Raw genomic sequence first — 19,690 nt, forward strand, 5'->3', positions numbered from 1 at the left:
GCTCCGTGAGTGCTCTGGGATCGCCCTCGGTCTGAAGCACGGGTTGTTTTAAGGTCTAAGCTGAGAAGTGGCGGGACCCAGGTGACCCGTTGTTGAGCCATGTGGGGCGCCAGGGAAGAGGCAGAGAGCACAGGTGGTGGTGGGCTGCGGTCGTCCAGGTGAGACGATGGGCTAGATTTGGGGGGAGGGACTGTTTGTCCAGCCACTGTTACAGTGACAATAGGGGGGGGTGCTGAGCCAGGAGAGCAGTTGCCACCTGCAGAGTTCCAGTCTATCAGAAGCCCCCAGGACTGAGGCAGACAGAGGGCAGAGCAGGGCCCAGGCGCTTCTCTGTTTGCTCCGCTGTCTGCAAAACCAGCCTCCTGTCCTGGGGCCCCCGGTGGCTGCCCCTGCGGCTACCGTCACGTCTGCATTCCAGCAGGGATACAAAGGGCAGGCCCCTCCCCCATAAGGACCCTGCACAGAAGCCACCCTTTTTTATCCCATTGACAAGAAGTTAGTGCACCCCCTTGTCACGGCACAGGTGCCTAGAAAAGTCTCTGTTCCAAGTGGCAGAACGTCCAGCTAGAGTGTCAGGGGTTCTGTGAATAAAGAAGGAGATAGCGGATGTGGGGACCGCTGGCCACAGGAATTGGCCGTCCGAGGGGAAGAAAGGGGAGGCCACTTGGGGGGCTCAGCCTAGGAGGTGAGCGGCCGTGGGCAGGTGGTGCTGCCTTGTGGGATGAAGCGGGCGGCAAGCGGCAGCTGGGTTTGTGTGTGTGGAATTTGAGATGCTCCCAGACAGCCACGCGGAAGGCGGGGGCCTGCGTTCCCGCAGCACGGTGGGGCCCGAGGTCCCGGCGGGAGGCCTTTGGGGCTCGGGCACGGTGAGGGCGGCTGAAGAGCCAGCGGCCGCCGGCGGCGCCTGCGGAGGCCAGGGCAAGGGGGCACCAGGCCGGGACCCCGGAGGAGACACCCCAGGCAGGGGCAGCCCTGGAGAGCCTGGGGTCCTGGGAGTGGCAGGGGCCGGCCCCCCCAGAAGTACACGAGGAAAGGTCGGGCCAGAAGCCCAAGAAGGGGCCACCAGCTTTGCTTGAAGGGGTCGCTGTGACCAGAGAAGCACCAGTGGGGTCCTGGGGACAAAAGCCCAGTGAAGACATAGTTGAACGTGCAAATTAGCACCTGCATTTATTTCTCCTCTCCCCAAACCCCATTAAAATGCCAGTAAAGACATTTTTAAAGGGGTATAAATTAACAAATATAAAAAAAACAGAGGGAAGCGAATGTGGCTTAAATGATAGAGCGCCCGCCTACCATATGGAAGGTCTAGGGTTCAATACCCAGGGCCTCCTGACCCATGTGGTGAGCTGGCCCATGCACAGAGCTGCTGCACGTAAGGAGTGCCCTTCCACACAGGGGTGCCCCCACATAGGGGTGCCCCATGCACAAGGAGTGCTCCCCACAAGGAGAGCCACCCCTCTTGAAAAAATCGCAGCCAGCCCAAGAGTGGTGCCACACACACGGAGAGCTGACACAGCAAGATGACGCAACAAAAGGAGACACAGATTTCCGGTGCCTCCTGACAAGAATGCAAGTGGACACAGAAGAACACACAGCGAATGGACACAGAGAGCAGACAATGGTGGGGGGAGGGCAGAGAAGAGGAAAAGAAAGAAATAAAAAATTAATCTCTAAAAAAAAAAAAGAACAAAGAAGATGAGCAAACAAAAAACCAAAACACAAATGTTGGCCACTTTGGAAGCTGGAAAGCAGAAGGACTGGCAGAGACCGACCGAGGACACCAGAGGAAGCAGAAGCTGCACCTGGCGGGAGGAAGAGCTGTGGAAAACGAGTCGTTCCATGCCCAGAAGGCTGGACGGGCTAGAGGACCCGTGGCACAGGTAGCCCCAAATCAGGGGCTCAGAGAAGGGCTGCAAACAGACTTTTCACTGGAAATCAGTCTGATGAGCAGATGCCCCCGGGTCTCCCTCCCCCACTGCCCATGAGGCCAAGTCCTGTCTCTCCCCCAACCCAGGCAAAGACAGGAGGTTTGGTCTCTGGCAAAGCTGAACCTCAGATGTTCTGAACTGGGGGACATTGGGAGTAGCTGTGGGAGGGGGTGAACTCTGGTGATGAAAACAAGGGGCATTCTGGGAATGTTTCTTTGCTCACAAGCCCCCCAGCTCTTCCCAGTCATCTCCCATAAAGTCCCCGTCTGGGCACATTGTTTCCATTTTTTAACACCAGCAATGAAGTGGACATCCTAAATTTCTAGAGAGAAAAATAAGTCACACGCAGAGGGCAGAGAATCAAAATGGCATCACAATTCTCAAGAGTAGTTCAGGAAGCCATCACACACTGGAGAAATGCCTTTGAACTTCTGAGCAAAAGAATTATTTCCAATCTAGAATTTTATACCCAAACTCTCAGGTATGGGAGTAGAATAAATACATGTTCCTCCCACATGCCTTTTCTCAGAAACTTACTTGAGGATGGTCTCCAGCAAAATAAGGGGAAAAAACAAGAGAGAGAGAAGCATATAATCCAGGAACCAAAAGACTGCAACACCAAAAAAAAAAAAGGCCAGGAAAGTTCCCAACATGCTGGGGGGAAAAAAGATTACAACTGTTCGGCTGGTTTGGAGAGAAACTAGTCCAGCTAGGACTCCAGGAAGAACTTCCAGGAAAAGAAATAATGAAGCCAATTGATTACCAGGATGTTCAACAGGATGACTAGAAGCTTTACATTCTGCCAGAGAGCTCAGAAACGAAATAGTGGCAGAAACATTCAAAACAAAGGAAAACATGAAGGCAGTGCTCAACCCCAGGGAAAACAAAAAGTTACCATCATAGAAGACCATGTGACTCAGCTAAGAACAGTATTTATGGAGTGATGTAAATTGTTACATAATGTTTACATAAAATGCACACAGTTAATAATTGGCTTAGAATTGTGATATATCTGTATTGGAGGGATAAGGGAGAGCCAGGAATGGGGGTTGTGAGAACTAAATCTTCAGCTCTCAGGCTCCAGGTTGGGCAGTCACTAGGTCACGTCTGAAATTGAAGAAACGAAGAATAGCAATATCTGCAGAGCCCAGGGAGCCTAGGAGCAGCTGGGAAGGGGCTGCTCTGGGGTCCCCAACATGGGAGCCCCCTCTCCAGCCTCGAGCCTCGTCTCTGGAGGCCCCTCCTGAGCTGTGACAGGAGGCCAGGGCCCCACCGTGTCCTCACCGTCCTTCTCCCCAGTTCCTGTTCCAGAGGCAGCTCTGCGCCTCTCAGCTGTCTCTGGCTTTACCTTGGTGTCTTTTAACCGAGCAATAAAAACATGTGCATATTCATATTGTTATTCCTCAGGTACAGATCCGAATTCAGCTTAATCCAGTATTTCTTTTTGGAATTCATCAATTATCGCTAACTGCTGCACCACGTGCGGGGGGCCGACAGGGGGGAGGTCAAGGACTCGCGCTGGGCTCAGCGGTGCCCCCCGGGCAGGTGGGCAGGGGCAGGTGGGTCGGCGTGGCTGCTGTCCGGGGAAGGGGCTCAGGGCACGAGCAGTGGGGAGCTTGTCGCAGTCCGAGAGGATGTGGGCCTGGCCGGGGGTGGACAGCGGCGCTGGGAGAACGTGTGGGGAGGAGGCTCCCCGGGGCACGCAGACCTCGCCCTCCCCAGCTCTCGCCAGCCCGCGGGTCCGTCCAGGGGCGCCAGGGTTGTGTCTGTCCCAGGCCCCACTTCTGGGGAGACCACGGCCCGAGCCCTCAAGGCCTCCATCCTCCGACCCGGTGCGCCCCAGCTGCTACGCCAGCCCGTCCCTGTGGGGAGGAGACCGAGGCCCAGAGCCACCCGCAGTTCAGCCACGGGCCCCGGCACCCTGACCACGCGGTGGCCAGCCTCACGGGGAGGCAGGCAGCTGCGAAGCAAACAGAGCGGACGGACGTGCCCAGAAGGAGGAGAGGGGAAACCACACCAGGCGGATCAGGGGATGCAGTGTGGGAGAAAAGCCTTGCCAGTACCTTGGGGGTACTGGCTGATGAGAGAGCGCTCCAGGAAGAGGGGCTGGCTCGTGCAAAGGTCCTGGGGCAGGAAGGAGCATGGCATATGGAGGGCTTGGAAGGAGGCCCGTGGAGCGTGCGGGGGGCAGAGGGCGCGCTGCACCAAGGCAGAGCTGGGCCTTTGTCCTGATGGGGTCTTACGCAGGGCAGGATGGGGTGACATGATCAGCTGCGTCCAGGAGAAGGGACGGGGGATACTGCTTCCACCCTGGAGGAAAAAATGAGGGGGTGGTAGGGAGATAGAGAAAACTTACCCAGAGGAAAGTCCAGCAGGACTGGGAGGTTGGCTGGCCAGGGTGGGGTGGGGGAGACCACGGTGGGGGCACGGGCCCGGGGGGGGCAGCCGGGTGCGGCACAGACGCAGCCACCCCTGCCGGGCACCGGGCGCTGTCCAAGGGCTGCGGAGGCCGGCGGCTCCAGCGCCTCGGGGGGGTCCCGTTCGCGAGGAGGGAGCATGGCACTGGGAGGTGGCGTGATGAGCGGGGACCGCCGGGTCGGCTGGAGGACGGCAAAGGCCACGCGAGAAGAAAACCCGAGGCAGGTGGGGAAGAGAGGGCCGGGGGCGCCCAAGAGGCCGTCTGCCGCCGGCTCTCAGACCGGGCGAGGAAGCCGCCCCCACGAAACCACAGCGGCTCCGGAGGCAGCGCGAGGCCCGTGGCAAGGACACGCAGGAGAGGCCGTGCCTGGGCAGTGGGGAGAAGCCGGCGCTTCAGGGGCGCGGGCCACACGGGGTCCTCCAGGGCAGTCGCCCCCATGAGAACGAGGGCCGAGGGACGGGCGGTCAGTCGGCAAAGCCCTAGAAGGAAGCGTCCGACGCTGGAACGTGCATGGCCGCTCCAAGCAGGCCCAGAATTTAGGAGCCAAGAGGACCGAGAACTTTGCCTACGTAAAAAAGCCGAAAAATAAAACTTCGGTATAGCAGAAACTAAGGGTAATAATTGCCTTGAACCAATTCACAAGACAAATAACACACCGGCCGAAAAAAGTGCTCCGAACCCGTCAAGGGGTAGGTTTAATATACAAAGAGCCTTTAGAAACCAATGAGAGGCCCGGGCGGCGGGCCCCGCACTCCTGGTCCTGCTGCTCTGCCAGGGCCGGCTGGAAAGGAGGGGACCGCGAGCAGCAGGCGTGGCGAGACCCCGACCCCACCGGCCCCAGGGCCCCGGGAGAAGGGCCACGGCCTCCTGTGCTCGTTGAGCAACTGCTTGGGGCGCCCAAGTCGTCCAACCCCGCGAGGGCGTTTCGGGGGGTGGCGAGGGCTGCAGAGGGAGCGGGGACGAAGGTGCACTGTCCCGCGCTGGACGGGTCAGGGAGGCCTCCCTCCTGCTGGAGTGAGTGTGCGCAGTGGCCGGGGATGGCGTCCCAGGCCGAGAGAAGAGCAGGTACAAAGGCCTGGCAGGGGTGGGAGTCAGGGGAGACAGCGTGAGGGGCTGGGGGCGTGGACCCTCGGCAGCGGGGGCTCTGCGGAGACTCGGGTCTGAGAGGAGACGCGCAGGCAGGCGGCGGCCGGGAGGGGCTGGGCCGGGGGGCAGGAGCACGTTGGCTGGAGGTGTCCATGACCCTCACTGCAAGGCAGGCGCCTGGCCTGGGCGGGGGGGCTCAGAGGAGCGAGGAGAGGGCCTGGCGCTCCCGGGTGGTCTCCAGCGGCCACGCCAGCCCCGGGCGGGGTGGGCATCTCCATGGCACACGCCAGGGCCAGGGGCGGCCCAAGGGTCGGTGGAGGGAGTGGCTCCTGGGGGTCTCCAGGCAGGCAGGTCATGGGCTCCCTCCCGTCAAGCACCTGGGGTCCCCAGACGTAGGCACCCCGTCCTGCCCGGCACCCATGGGGCCAGGGACTGTGGCAAGTGCAGAACTGACATCGGGGCCAGGCAGGTTCTGCAGAAAATTTCCCTTAAAAGACTCTTTTTCAATATTTTCGTTTGAAAACAAATTCGTGACCACATCAAACGGGCACCCAGTCGCCCTGGGTTTAATCATCCGCCGCCCCAGCGACTTTCTAACTAGCTGTGCTTCTAATTGCTCTTTTCTCTTCCGAGAGCCGCGCACGTTCCCGCACAGTTATTAATTTGGTGAGTCGAGGCAGAGTGACAAGGAGCTTTTGTTTCCCCTGCCCTTGTAATCGCTATCAAATTGCAAATAATGACTAGATGTGAGATCCCCAAAACCGACCTGGCCTGGCAGCCCTGGGGGAAGCCTCCCTGGTGCCCGCCCGGGCCCGGCCTCCCCCAGAGGTGGTGGCGCCTCTCTGGGCACCTGCCCGCACTCCATGCCGGGCTCAGGCCAGTCGAGGGGCTTGGCTGTTGCACTCGAATCTAGAACTAGATCAGGACCCCCTGTGATTAGGGTGGGGGGGGAAGATTGGGTGAGGGAGCTCCTGGGGGTCTCTCTGAGAAGTGGACTGCAAGGGCTGAGGGGCCACCTGCAAGCCTGGCCAGGTTTCCCAGCAGAGAGATCAGTGGGGGCTCGGCCCACCTCCGAGGGACAGCCCCAGGGTTAAGTGGGGGACGGCCGGGGTCCATCTCCTGGGTCTACCCAGAGCAAGGGCCACAAATGGGGCAACTTAGGGCCGCAACTTCGTGCTCTCGCGGCTCCGGAGGCCGAGAGTCCCCAAGCCCGGGGTGGGCAGGGCCGCCCTCTTGAGGGCCCTGAGGGGTCGTCTGTCCCCTCCTGGCCACGGCCCGGGGCTCTGGCTCCGTCAGCACCACCTCTTGTCCCCTCCCCGTCGTAGGGTTCAGGGCCTGCCGGCCTCTTAGCTTGCAGCACCTCAAAGACCCGACTTCCAACCAGGTCACGGGCACAGGTGCCGGGGTGGGGTTCGGCTGTGGCTTTTGGGGGGCGCCGTTCACCCCACCATGTCCCCAGACACCAAGAAAAGCAACCAGCCCATGCGTGTCATGCTCACACTGGTGCGCCCGCCCGTGCCAGCTCCCGTACACGCTCCCTCCTTGCCCCAAGACCCAGGTGGACCAGCAGCCCCCACTTCACAGCTGGGGAAACTGAGGCCCAGAAAGGAAAGCCCACGCCCAGGTCACAGCCCTGGCACCGGACTCGACCCCACAGCGCAGGCAGCCCCACTGGCCATCTGGGGGGACATCTGCTCAAGGGCTGGACAGAGGGCGGGGCCAGGCATCCGGACAGGCTCAGGGAGTCCCTTAGACGGTGTGGGGTGAGCAACGGAGGGGGGCCCCCCAGGGCAGGGGGTGCCCACCCAGGCCTGGCGCCGGCTGAGGGGGGATGAGCCAGGCCAGTCCCCACTGAAGGACCCGCACCTCCAGAGGGGCCGGGACCCCCCTCCAGCCCCATGCAGTGGCCCCCACCCCCCCCCCTGCGTTTCCCACCCCCGCTACCTCCACCCGTCCCCAGGAACCCACACGGGCTCCTGCGCCGATCGCACGTGCCGTGGCTCCCACAGATGTCCCGGCGCCGGGGAGTGAAAATTTACGAAACCGCAGATTTATTTTCTTCTGGGATTGATTTGGTGCTTTAATTGATGCCAAACCGATCGATAGCCAAGCTGGGGCCCGCACAGAGCAAGCGGCGCCAAACTGCGCCCAGCGTGCGGGGCCGCGGGTGCCCTCTGGCACGCCCGCACTCTCGGGTCTCCGCATGGGTGACTTGGGGCCCTCCCAGGGTGCACCGCCAGCACCCCCAGCTCTGCAGGGCTGCACCCCCACAGCAGGCGCCGTGGGGGGCTGGGGCTGGGAGCGGGGTGGGTTTCGGGGACGGGCGGGTGGGGCCCCAAGCAAGGGGCCCCAGGGAGGCCCCGCACACCTCGCCCTGCCCCCGCACTTGGCCGCAGCCTCACCTGGGATGGGGACTCAGGCCAGCGCGCCCGGGACCCGCCGCTGTCCTGGGCAGGGGAGCCCGGGGGATGCAGGGGCTCGCCAGCTGCTGTCCTTGGACCCCAGCGGCCAGGACTCGGGACCCAGCGCCTGCACGGCCGAGTCATCGTGCAGGTTTCCCAAAAGCCACGCTCTCCCCGGAGCGGCTGTGCCACGGGGCTCTTGCCGCCACCAGCACCTCCTCTGTTCCCGCCCCTCCAGGGCGCCAGGTGTGCCCCAAGGACAGTCTGGCTCCCCGCTCACTGGCCCATTCCTGACCCTCCCTCTTGGAGGGTCCCCTCAGCCGACAGCCAGGGCAGGCCCGACCCCCACCTGCCCTGGGCCCCACTGGGCCCCTGCCCCACCCCCAGATAGGCCGTCCCCACCAGACAGCCCCCTGGGGCTCGGCCCCAAAGTCCCTCCCCTGGCCTGCCCCCTCCCCTGCCTCCTGGCCCTCCCAGGGGGCTCCAGGAACGGCTGCCTGGGGAAACGCAGGCTGGGGGGCCCGGGCGGAAGAGCCCGAGGTGCAGAGGGGAGGCCCGGCCCGGCAAGGGGCACGGCGGGCGCCCTCGCCCACGCTGGCCTCCTGGGCCCACTCCTGGCAGGTGCTCGGCTGCCACTGCGGACCCGACCCCCAAGCCCAGCCCAGGGTGTCCGCTCCGGCCCCCCTCCAGGTGGAGCAGGCACAGCCCCCCGCCCGCCCGGCCCAAGAGGCGAGAGGCTGCAGCAAACCAGAGGCCGGCCACCCCCGCGGCAGGCCCCACCTGCCGGGACCCCCCAGGGGCCCCCAGCACCTGCGCTGACTGGGGCGCGGTGAGGCCAGTCCCCGCCGTGCGCGCCCGCAGGCGCCGTGCTCACCGACGCGCTCAAGTCGCACGTGCCCGCCGGCCTGGCGGGGGCCGCGCAGGGCAGGTTCCTCCCGCCACGTCCACCCCCCAGCCCGAGCTGGCCGCCCCCGCCCACCCCCGCTGCTCCCGCCACTTCACCCCCTGCCACCCCTGACCCCTCTCTTGTCGCGCAGGTGACGCAGCTGGACCAGAGGCTGCTGCTCATCACGGACCTGCTGCACCAGCTCCTGGCCCTGCAGCGGAGCAGCCCCCCTGGAGGTGGAGGCCTGGAGGCCCGGCCGTGCGGTGGCTCCATCGGTCCCGAGCTCTTCCTGCCCAGCAACTCCCTGCCCACCTACGAGCAGCTGACTGTGCCCCGCGGGGGCCCCGACGAGGCGTCCTGAGGGGGAGTCGCCAGCGGCCGCCCCCCCTGCTCGGCCTCAGCGCTGCCTTGGGGGCCCGAGGAGACGGCCGCGCCCGGCGAGGACGGCCCGAGGGTGGCCGCGGCCCCTCGGCAGCGGGGACTGAACTCGGCTGGGTGGGGCCCCTTTCAGGTCCAGGTCTGTCACCCCGGCCCCCACGTCCATGGCCAGCCGTGGCCCTACACAGCCGGGGATGGGGGGCGGCGCCCAGCCTGGCCTTCGGGGCCCAGGTGGACCCAGGCTGGGGCAGGCCCGGCCCAGCGGACGGAAACGGCCCCAGTGAGGGCCGCGCGCCTCTTCGGGAGGTCCCAGCCTAGGCCCCCTGCCCACTCTGGAGAGATCTGAGCCCCCCCCGGGGGTGGGGTGTGCCGCTGCCGGGCCCACGTGCCAGTGGGGGCGCCCGCGGACCAGGCGAGCGTGCCCCTGCTGGGAGGGCCGCTGCCCCCCACTCCAGGGGGGAGAGGGTCCCCAACCTGCGGCCTCCCGCTGCCGCCAGGTCCGAGCAGCTGGACAGACACGCGCCGGGCCGAGCAGGGTGGCCGGGCACCCTCCTGGGAATCACGTTTTGCAGAAATAGGGTGGAATTGTGATTGGGGATCTGGGTCACGGTGTGGTGGCGGTGATCGCGCAGAGCTTCCTAATAAAGTGGAGAATCTTGGGGTTCGCACCCGCATGCACCCTGACTTTGATTCCCGGGGTGCTCGGTCGGGCCGGCCCTGGTGCTGCCATGGGGGGAGGGAGCCCCGCCTTGATGCCAAGGGGTGGTCCTGGGCTCGGGTCTCCGGGGACCGGAGGCGCCTCCTGTCCCTGCCGGCACCGCGTTGAACACGCTCCCTTGGTTGCGGCCCTGCTCAAAGCCGCCCCTTCCGGGAAGCCTTCCCTCACAGGCCCCCGGGACAGCCCGTCCCCCTCGCGGGGCCCAGAGTGCCCACAGGGGTAAGCAGGGGGCCGGGTCCCCACCCAGCGGCGGGAGGCTCGTCCGCGCCCTGCCTGGCCCTGTCGTGAGCACACGCTCGCGCCCCAGACGCTGGCGCCCATGGGAGCTCGCGCCCTCGGACATGGGTGCCTGTGGGCACACGGGTGGGGGCAGGAGCTCGCCCTGGACCCCCAAGTGCAGGGCCACACGCTGGGCCTGCAGGCGAGGCCCAGGAAGCATGGGGGAGGCGGGAGGCTCGGGGAGACTTCCACCTAAAAAACGCCATGCAGGAAGGGGACGTGGCTCAACGGATAGGGCGTCCACCTGCCATAGGGAGGGTCCAGGATTCAAACCCAGGGCTCCTGACCCGTGTGCAGCTGGCCCATGCACAGTGCTGATGCACGCAAGTGCCACGCAGGGGTGTCCCCCCGCATAGGGGTCCCCCACGTGCAAGGAGTGCGCCCCGCAAGGAGAGCTGCCCTGCATGAAAAAAGCGCAGCCCGCCCAAGAGTGGCGCCGCACACAGGGAGAGCTGACGCAGCAAGATGACGCAGCAAAAAGAGACACAGATTCCCAGTGCCGCAGGATAATGCAAGTGGACACAGCAGACAACGGGGGGAAGGGGAGAGAAATAAGTAAATAAATCTTTAAAAAATAAATTAAAAAAACACCACGTGGGGTGCTCGAGGCGCCGGCGGGGAGGGCAAGGAGGCCGGCGGGGATGGAGAGGCAGGCGCCCCACCCCCAGGCAGGTGTCCCTTCCTGGCCCCGCCCCACCTTCCAGGCCACAGGCCCTGCCCGTCCACGCCTGCTGCCCGTGGGCACCCAGCCCTGCCCAGCGGTCCTCCTGGCGCAGGGCAGATGACCATCCCTCCACTTTGTGACGTCCCTGGCGGCGCATCGGCCGTGAGCCGGAAAGTCCTTGAAGACTCCCCCGTCGGCGGCACCCCCTGCCCTCTGGGCTCCCGCAGCCCCTGGCGGACCCCCGGGCCTGGCAGCCACCTGCGGGCAGCACTGGTCCCTCGCCACCTGCCCTCAGCCGGCCGGGATCCTGGCGGGAGGCACGGGCTGGACTCCTGAGTGGGCGGGGGCAGGCTTGCCCGCCAGAGCGCCACTCCCACTGCGGGCCGTCCCCGCCCAGGGGTCCAGGCATGGCCAGGAGGGCGCTCGCCGCTCGCCCGCACCCCGGGGGGGCGTCCTCCAGCCCAGCGCTGGCCCCCTCCCGCAGGGCCCAGGCATCCAGCTCGGGGGCGCGGGCCGGCATGGGTCGGGACGCGGGCGCCGAGGCCTCCGTGGCTTGCCCAGCCCCGGCACCCAACGAGGGGGCAGTGGCCACACCGGGGGGCGGGAGCGGGGCCTCCTTGGTGAGCCAACACCGGTGGAAACCTGAGAAGCGACGTGCCGGGAAGCGGGGTCCTCGGGGGCCCCGGCGCGGGCAGCTCCGGCCGGCCCCGCACCCGGCGGCTCTGTCGTCCCGTTATCCGCCGCGCGCCCGGGGTCCCGAGGGCCGTGCGGCCCGATGGGCGGCGCCCCCCGAGGGGAAGGCGGCCGCCGCGGCCTCTGGGGTGTGAAATGCAATTTACCTGAAATAAAGCCCAATTATGGAATTAGCTCATTAAAGGCGGCCGGGGAGGCCGGGCCGCCCGGTGCCCGCTCGGTGCCCGCGCGGCGGGTCCGGGAGAACAGATGGCGGCCCGGCCCCCGCGCCGCCGCATTCCTTCACTGTGCCCCCCGATCGCTGACTTGGCCAGCACACGACCATCTGGTGTGTGACACGTCTGGGCGCTCCCGACAATGGGCCCGCGGACCTCTGCAGCGAGGGGCCGTCGCCCGGGCAACGGCGGCATGCGCAGCCCCCCGGCCCGCCCGCGCCCCTCCCCCGGCCCTTTCTTCGGGCCCTTTGTGGGCCTCGCCCGGCCCGGACAATCTCCAGAGCATTTCGTCCGCTGCGGCCGGCCTTTGTCTCCCGGTGGCGCTCCCCGGTGTCCGGTGGGTGCCCGCGGCATCTGCCAGGCGGGGGCGGGGGCGGCTGCGCCTGCCGCCCGGGGGGCGAGGGCACCCAGGGCCCCCGGCCCGTCCTGGAAGGGCACGGACGCCAGCCCTGCCCGCCCTGCGGGGCACCGAGGCGCGCCGGCCGGCCCGCGGGGAGGCCAGCGTCCGGCACCGCCAGGCCTCGGGCCGGGAGGCAGACTGGCCCGACGCCCCCCCCCTCCGCCCCTGCCCCTGCATCTGTGAAACCAGGGGGCCGGGCAGCAGTGCCCTCCCTGGGGCACAGTGGCCGTGATGGAGGTAAGACGGTGGCGCTGCGGGCGCCCCGGCGCCGGCTGGACACCCCGCGGGGGGCGGCATGGGGGCTGGGCCCCGCTCCAGCCTTTCCCCCCCTCCCCCACCCCTCCAAGGCTGGCTGCTCAGCTGACCGCTCCCCAGGCGTCCGTGGCCCCCCGCTGCCCGGGCCCCGCACCCCGGCAGAGCCCACCTGCCCCTCGCGGCAGCCTCTGTCCCAGGAGGGACACTGGGTGGGGATTTCTGTCCCCAACGGGAGGCTCGGGCAGGGGCAGGCCTGCAGGGAAGGGGACCGGGATGCTATACCCCCGGGGACGGCCATCTCAAAGCCTGGCCCCTGTAGTCCAAGAAGCTGGCGACCCTCCAAGAGCCCTCCGGGGCTCTGGCCTGGCATCGCTGGGGGCAGGGACCCCCTAGCTGCTGTGATGTCCTGGTTTGGGGACCCTCCCCTCCCCAAGCAGAAAGCTGCTTCACCCTCGCCCCTGCCTCATCCTGGCCCTTGCCCTCCCCTTGTGGCCCCGAGAGCTGGTGCCGGGTGACAAGGTGGCCTCCGTGGGCCGACGCAGGGCAGTGGGGCCCGGGTGGCTGGAGCTGAGCAGACCGGGCTGAGGTTCCCACCAGCCTTTGCGTGTCCAGCCCTGGGCTCTTGCAGCCCCACCCGCCCCTCCCAGCGGTCTCGTGCAGCGCAGGGGCCGGGCGGGGCACGCAGGGCGAATGGCCAGCGACCTGTGACCTTGGCGGCCAGCTGCTGTTGGGTCACCTGCTGAGGCCGGACCGCGGGGGGGTGGGGCGGGGGCTCTCAGCACGGCCTGAACTCAGTCCTCCCTAAAGTTGGGGCCTGGCCAAGGACGGGGTGCGGGCTGCCCCGTGCCCCCCCCCAGAGCCTGAGCAGACCCCCCGGTGCCGGCTGACCGCTCTGTGCTGCTCCTTCCGTGGTCACCCAGCTCCTGCCCTCGTCTCGGCGTCGCCAGGGAGCCCCCGGGCCAGGGCCTGCGATGAGGAGGGCAGCCGTCCCGGGGCCCCAAGGCTGTGTCCAGTGCCCACCCACGCCCCCCGCAGCCCCTGTCCCCGCTCAGGTCCAGGCGGTGCCCTGCAGCCCGGGCAGACACAGTGGGCAGGGCCCCCAGGCCCAGGCAGGCACAGGGTGGCCATCCCAGGTGGGCAGTGGTCCCCGAGCCCCATCCACAGAGCCTGGCAGCCTGGGTCCTTCCAAGGCCCCCTCCCCACCATGCCCACCCCAGCGGGGACGGGCCCACAGCCCCCAGGGCGCCCAGCTCTTCCATCACCCACCCTCTGGTGCGCTTGCCCAGTCCCCTGGCTGTCCGAGAGGCCCCCGAGGGAAGGCTCTAGAACCACACAGGGGCCCCGAGGGCAGACACCGTCCCACGGGACAGGCGGAAGCCCCCACCTCTCTCTCAGACGACAGCCCGGCTGCTTGCCCCTCCCCCCTCGGGCCCGGGCAGGGGTCACCCATGGGAGCCCTTCCAAAGAGGGGGCTGCCGGGGAGGGGGTGATGTCATCACGTAACTGCAAAGGGTCCTCGTCAAACCCCCTGCCCCCCACAGGCGCGGCCCCAAGGACGCTGCAGAGGGCGAGCAGGGCCGGGCGGTCGACCCCAGCATCCCGTGCCCAGGCAGGGGGGCCTCAGGGAACTCGGGGCGCCGCTCCCCCGGGGCGAGCTGCTGACCCTGACCCAGCTTCCTCTCTGAGCCCCCGTCCTCTCCCCCACAGGCAGGGGGGTGGGGGCGGGCTTTCCCGGGACCCCATCCCCACCGTTCAGGAGGGGTCCACAGGCCACGCTCACCCCCCAGCCACTGAGAACTTCACTCACGGGGAAACTGAGGCACGGGCGAGCCTCATAATGGGGAGGGCCACAGTTGCCCCAAGCTGAACTTCTGACCTCTGTCCTCAGTCCAGTGACCTGACCCCTCTGTGCCTCAGTTTGCCCCGTCTGTGAGCAGGTGGGCGCTGAGCAAGGCCACAGGCCGCCTGCGCTAACAGCTGCCCAAGGGCTGCAGTGACACTTCAGCCCGCAGCCCCGGGGCTCCTGCCCTGGTCGGTCAGAGTCCCCTGCTCTTCTTTTTTTGTCCTTTGAATATTTATTGTAGTAACATATTTTCACCATAAAGTTTCTTTTTTTTGTCCTTTTAGTATTTATTGTAGTAACATGTTTTCACCATAAAGTTTCCCCTTTTAAACCACTCTCAAGTTGCTCTTCCTGTAACGAATCAAAACGGTCTCACTGTGAAGCCCCGAAGCCCCCGAGACAACGGACTCCAAAAGGGCAGGCCCCCCGTTCGCCCCCCAGCACCGCCTCTCTCCAGACTTGGGGCAGATGCCACGGCTTGGAGGGGCCACCGGCCTTCTCCGCCCACCAGCCCACCGTGGGGCTCGCCCAGCCCACCCGCCACCGCCTGCGCGTCCTGCCCCTGCCCGGAGCTGCGCGGGGCTCCGTCGTCAGTGTCTGCCCGTTGCTCTGGAAGTGAGCGTGCCCCTTCCAGCTCCCTCGCCTGGACCGCCCTGGCCTGCACCGCGCTGGCCCGTGGACAGGCCTGCCCCCAAAGCACCACACAGAAGCCCCTCTGGACCCGAGCTGCTGGCCAGGGGGACACCCCAAGGGGGTGGCTGTGAGTGGAACAGAAAAGACTCGGTGAGCCCCTGGAAAACCCCAAACGGGCTCTCAGCTCCCCTTTTCCCTGGAGACACCCGGGGGGCCTGGGGGGGCCTGTGGGCGGCCCTGGATGCTAGAGCCCTCACCACCTCCTCGTCAGCGCCCGGCTGCTGGCATCGGCCCCGTGACGAGGGCGTGATCACCCGGGGAGCCCCTGGCCACGTCAGGGCTGGCCGCTGCTGGCTTCGTGTTCCCACAAGGCCCACGGGCGAGTGAATGCCCCCCGCCCGCCGCCCCCGCGGTGCCCAAGTGGCCGAGAGCCCGCCCTGACTTGCCCTCCTGCGGCAGGGGCCCCCCGACACGCTCCTGCGCGCCTCCCCGGCCCCGCCTCGAGGTGAAGCAGGCCAAGCCGCACCCTGGAGGGCCCTGGACCCCCGCGTGCCACCAAGCGGCTTCGGTTACCGGCGCCCGCTGGCCCTGCCAAGGGCTGGCGCCGCGGCCTCGAGCCGGCTGAGGCCGGGGGACCAGGGCGGCCGCTCTCCCCTGCCGCCCGGGCCCTGCTCTCGGGGGAGAAGGGCCCATTGTTCCCGGGCCCCCGCCTGGCTCGGAGGCGCCCGGCTCCCAGCTCCCAGCCCTCCGTCCTCCGGAGTCCACCTGCACCGCAGCAGCCCCAGGACGGCCGGCAGATGACAGCCGCCGCGCAGGACAGAGCGCCCATTCAGCCCGCGGCCGCCGCCCCCACCTGGCCGCACCCTGCCCGGGCACGGGCCTCACGGGCCAGAGCTGCCCAGGCCGCCGGCCCCGGGCAGGAGTGGGCGGAGGACAGGGTGGCAGGGCCCCGGCCCACCTCCGGGCCTCACGGGGGCCCCTCCGACCTGGGTGCTGAGCACGACGGCCCCCCAGCCTGGGCCCGGCACCTGCCAGACACTATGCCCCATTTGGGCACAGAGGCACCGAGGCTGGACTCACCTGCCCAGGTTTGTGTCCTGGGGAGCAGGGCTGCAGGGCCAGGTGTGGCCGGTCCCCAGACCTCACCCCTTATGGGAAAGACTTCTCGGAAGAAGAGCCTGTGGCCCGAGTGGTGGAGAGAAGGAGAGAGGTCAGGATGGGCGGCCGGGCCAGGGCTTGGGGGCAGCCCGGTGAGGCCTGACTCCCGGGCAGGCAAAGGACGTGTCTGTGGGTGTCCGGCCCAGAGCTGACAGCTGCCGGTCTCCATGGGACTGGCCAGCGTCGGGGCAGCCCTGGCCTGCCCAGGCCCCAGCCCCCCAGGTCCCCAAAGGCAACCTGCAAGCCCTTCTGCCCTGAGGCTGGGGGAGCAAAGGCACAAGTCCCCCGTCTCCAGGGAGACCCCCTGCTCTCCCTCCACACCAACAGCAGCTGGCCCAGCCCCTCCGCCTGCCCTCCTGGCGAGGTCCACGGCTGGCCCTTCTCCCCCATCTCCATCCGGCAAACTCCTATTCACCCGTCAAGGCCCAGGAAGCCCTCCTGAAAGAGCCAGCCCAACGCAGCCGGCCGCCCCTCTCGCTCGGGGCACCCGGGCAACGTTTCCTTGGAGGCAGCCTCGCCCCCAGCAGGGGCAGCGTCCTGGCGTGACTGCAGATGCTTCTGTGGGGACTTTGGGAAAAGCCAACCTGGAGGAAGTCAGCTCGGCTGGCTCTGGGGACGCCGGAGGATGAGGGGCAGAGCGTGGGGCCATTCGCGGCACCAGGCATCGGCTGGCCCCGGGGAGGGGAGGCGCCCGGTGGAGCTCAGACGAGAAGGGGGCACCTGCCACCGCCGCCTGCCCCACCTTCCTCCAGCTCCACATCCCCACCGGCCACCCCGGAACCCCCACCCGTGTCCCCCAGAGCCCCGTGACACCGAACAGGCAGCGGAGGGCACGTCCTCGGCGTCCTCGACGGATGTAACGCGGGGTCGTGGGGAGAAGGCCAGATGGCGGCCCGTCCTCCCCGCCCTGGCGTCCTCCCCGCCGTGATGCCCGTCCCTCTCTGCTTTTCCAGGCACCCCCCCGCACATAGGCCAGCCTCGAAGCCCACCTGGGTGTCGGGTGCCCCCACATGCCGGGCCCAGGGCAGGGCCTGAGTGCTCTGGACACCTCCCAGCAACCCGTGGGGGTGGGAGGGGGGCCTCCCTGGTCCCCACCGCCAGAAACGCCCCCGCCCTGCGCCCGCCTCCCAGGCCGGCGGTCTTGCCCACCTCCCACGCACCGCCCGCGGACGAGAAGGCGGGCACGCAGCCGCGCCCCAGCTGGGAGGGCGCCTGCCCTCGGGGTGGCCGGCCCACTCCTGCGGCCCGTCACTGGGCTAGGGGTCGGCAGCCCCGCCCCGAGCGCCCACCCCGCGCACCGGTCCTCGGTGCTGCGTGCCCTCGCCCACCCCCAGGCCATGGCACCCCAGGACAACGCGCTGCTGACGAATTCTCCCTCTCCTCGCGGACGTCCGACCTTTGGCCTGCTCTTTGCAGCAGAGTCGGTGGCCCAGAAGTAGAACCTGGAGACGGGATATTTCCAGGGCGGTTTTGGCTTTCTGGTCCCTGGACTGGGGGTATTGGGGGATCCTGCACCCCGTGACTCGGCCTCACACGCATGGCCTCAACGCGGCGCCCGGCCTGCCCTCCGACACCCCCTGCCCCGCTCCAGCCCTGCCCCGCGCCCTGCCCCCGCCCCCGCCCTTGCCACTCCCTCGAGCCCGGCCAGGCCTGCTCGGCAGGGGCCACGGGGCCTCGCCTGGGCATTGCCACCACCTCCTGCTCTGCGCCCCTCCAGGCCTGTGGGGTGCCGGGGCGGCTACTGCCTTTGGCTTGGACCACAGGCCCCCACGGGCTGCCCCCTAGGGAGCCTGGCTAGTGGGTTCCAGAGTCTGGGGTCCCCAGCCCGGCCCCTGTCTCCAGGCCTTGACCCTTGCTCAGTGGCACTGGCCAAGGAGCCTGGGTTCCCTCTACTGCCGCATACACACACACACGCATGCACACGTGCACACATATGTGTGATGCACTCGCGCTCACGTGTGCATGCTCACATGTGCACACATGCATGCTCACACTTACACAAGCAGAAATGCACCAGTGCACACCTGCATGCATATGGGCACTCACACGCACACTCACATGCATGCACACGCGCTCGCATGCTCACACACGCACACATGCATGCACTCACATACGCACACCTGTGCACAGGCATGTACACACGCACTTTGCCTTCTCAACGGGCTGGTCCCCGTCGAGGGCAGAGCCCCCAGCCCTGCCCTCCTCACTGGTCATCGGCGCCCAAGGCCCCAAGCAGGAACGCCACGTGGCCGTTTGCAAAGACTTCCCTGACATCTAGGAGCTGTGAAACGCCTCGAGGTCACCGCGTTCAAAGACTCAGGGCATCCAGGGCCGTGGGCAAAACAAAGGCCGTCCCCGGGCTGCTTCCAACATCTCCCCAACACGAGAGCGGCCCCCGAGGCCCCCCACCCCGAGAGGTCCTGCCCAGGGCGGGCCGGGCAGTCGAGGACCGAGGCCTGGGGACGGGGTGGCCCGGGCGGGCTCCCGCGGCGCCCAGCCTGCCCAGGGCCCGGCCGCCGGGCCTCCGGGTGCCGAGGCTGGCCCGGGCCTGGCCGCGAGGGGCCGGGCGGCGGGCGGGGGCCGGGGCCGGGGTCGGGGGTCCCGCGCGCTTTAATGCCCGGACAAAGCCTCATTTGCAGGTCAATGCCGCGGCACACTCGCCGCTCCCCTCGCCCGGCGCCCTTTGTCCGGCCGGGCCCGCTCCTCGCGCCAGATGGCCGCGGAAATGCTAATTTCGGGCACCCCCCCCACCCGCTTAATTGCCGCCTTTGCAGATGGGCGCGAGTGTGCGCTTCATGCAGATGAGCGTGGCCGTCGCCGGGCTGCCCGGGCGCCCTCCGACCCGGGCCGGGAGCCGGGGCCACAGCCAGGGTGCGGGGCGCGGGGAGGGGGGTGCCGCCGGCCTGGCCGAGCGCGTCGTGAACACGGGCGGGCACCCGGCAGGCCGGGCGCGGGGAGCGCGCTTTTCTCTTTTCATTTCTCCAAAATGGGATCTTAAGTGATTCTGAATGAAAACAAATTGGCCGGCTTTCTTCTCCAAACAGCCTCACGGTGCGGCGGGGGCGGCGGGCACGGGGCGGGGAGGAGGGGGCCAGCCGCGGCCTCCTCCATGACCCACCTGGGCCCAACCCCGCACCGGGCCCCGGGGGGCCTCGTTTTACCAGCCCCGAGGCCTCAACCAGAAGGCCGGGCAGACCCTGGGGTCCCAGCGGAAACCAGCGCGGGGACCCCCCGAGACCCCGGGGAGAGCGGGAGCCCTTGGGGGACAGGGCCCTCGCACCCCCGGTCGGGCAGAGCCGGCTCGGGCAGGGTGCGCCAAGGCCAGAGCTCGGCAAAGCGTCTGGAAACAGCGTGGACGAATGAAGGAGGAGCGCGCGAAGGCTGGCCGAGGGCGCGGCTTCCCTTTGCCGTGCGCCCACTTCGCTCCCACAGCCAGGAAGCGCCCCTAAAACCTGCCGGCCTGCTTCGTTTGCTCCACCGCCGGCAGGACACAGGGAGAGAGCCGTTTTGGGGGGCCGAGCAGCACCCCACGTGTAGCCCAAGCCAGCAGTCATCAAAAAGAGGAGGGGACTAGCTGGTCTGAAGGGGCCTGCTTGGGCCAAGGGCTCCCTGCAGCAACGGGCCCAGCGGGCCCAGGGGCCAGCCGGCCGGGGGTCAGGCCAGCCGGAAGGGATGGGGCCAGCTGGGGGGATCACGCCAGCTGGGAGGATGGGGCCGGCCAGGGGTTCAGGCC

The 19,690-nt window shown here is 67.5% G+C and overlaps 1 protein-coding gene across 1 annotated transcript in view; it reads left to right on the plus strand.

Annotated features, from left to right (window-relative positions):
- The window catches only part of KCNQ1 (potassium voltage-gated channel subfamily Q member 1), a 316,058-nt gene extending 306,291 nt beyond the window's left edge, over positions 1-9,767 (plus strand). The window contains exon 16 of the mRNA XM_058304965.2: positions 8,873-9,767. Within this exon, the coding sequence (XP_058160948.1) occupies positions 8,873-9,082 (210 nt within the window). The 3' untranslated portion in view covers positions 9,083-9,767. The remainder of the gene's footprint in view (positions 1-8,872) is intronic.
- Positions 9,768-19,690: the final 9,923 nt, after the last annotated feature.

This window comes from Dasypus novemcinctus, chromosome 10 (assembly GCF_030445035.2).
Source record: "Dasypus novemcinctus isolate mDasNov1 chromosome 10, mDasNov1.1.hap2, whole genome shotgun sequence".
Lineage (NCBI taxonomy): Eukaryota > Metazoa > Chordata > Mammalia > Cingulata > Dasypodidae > Dasypus > Dasypus novemcinctus.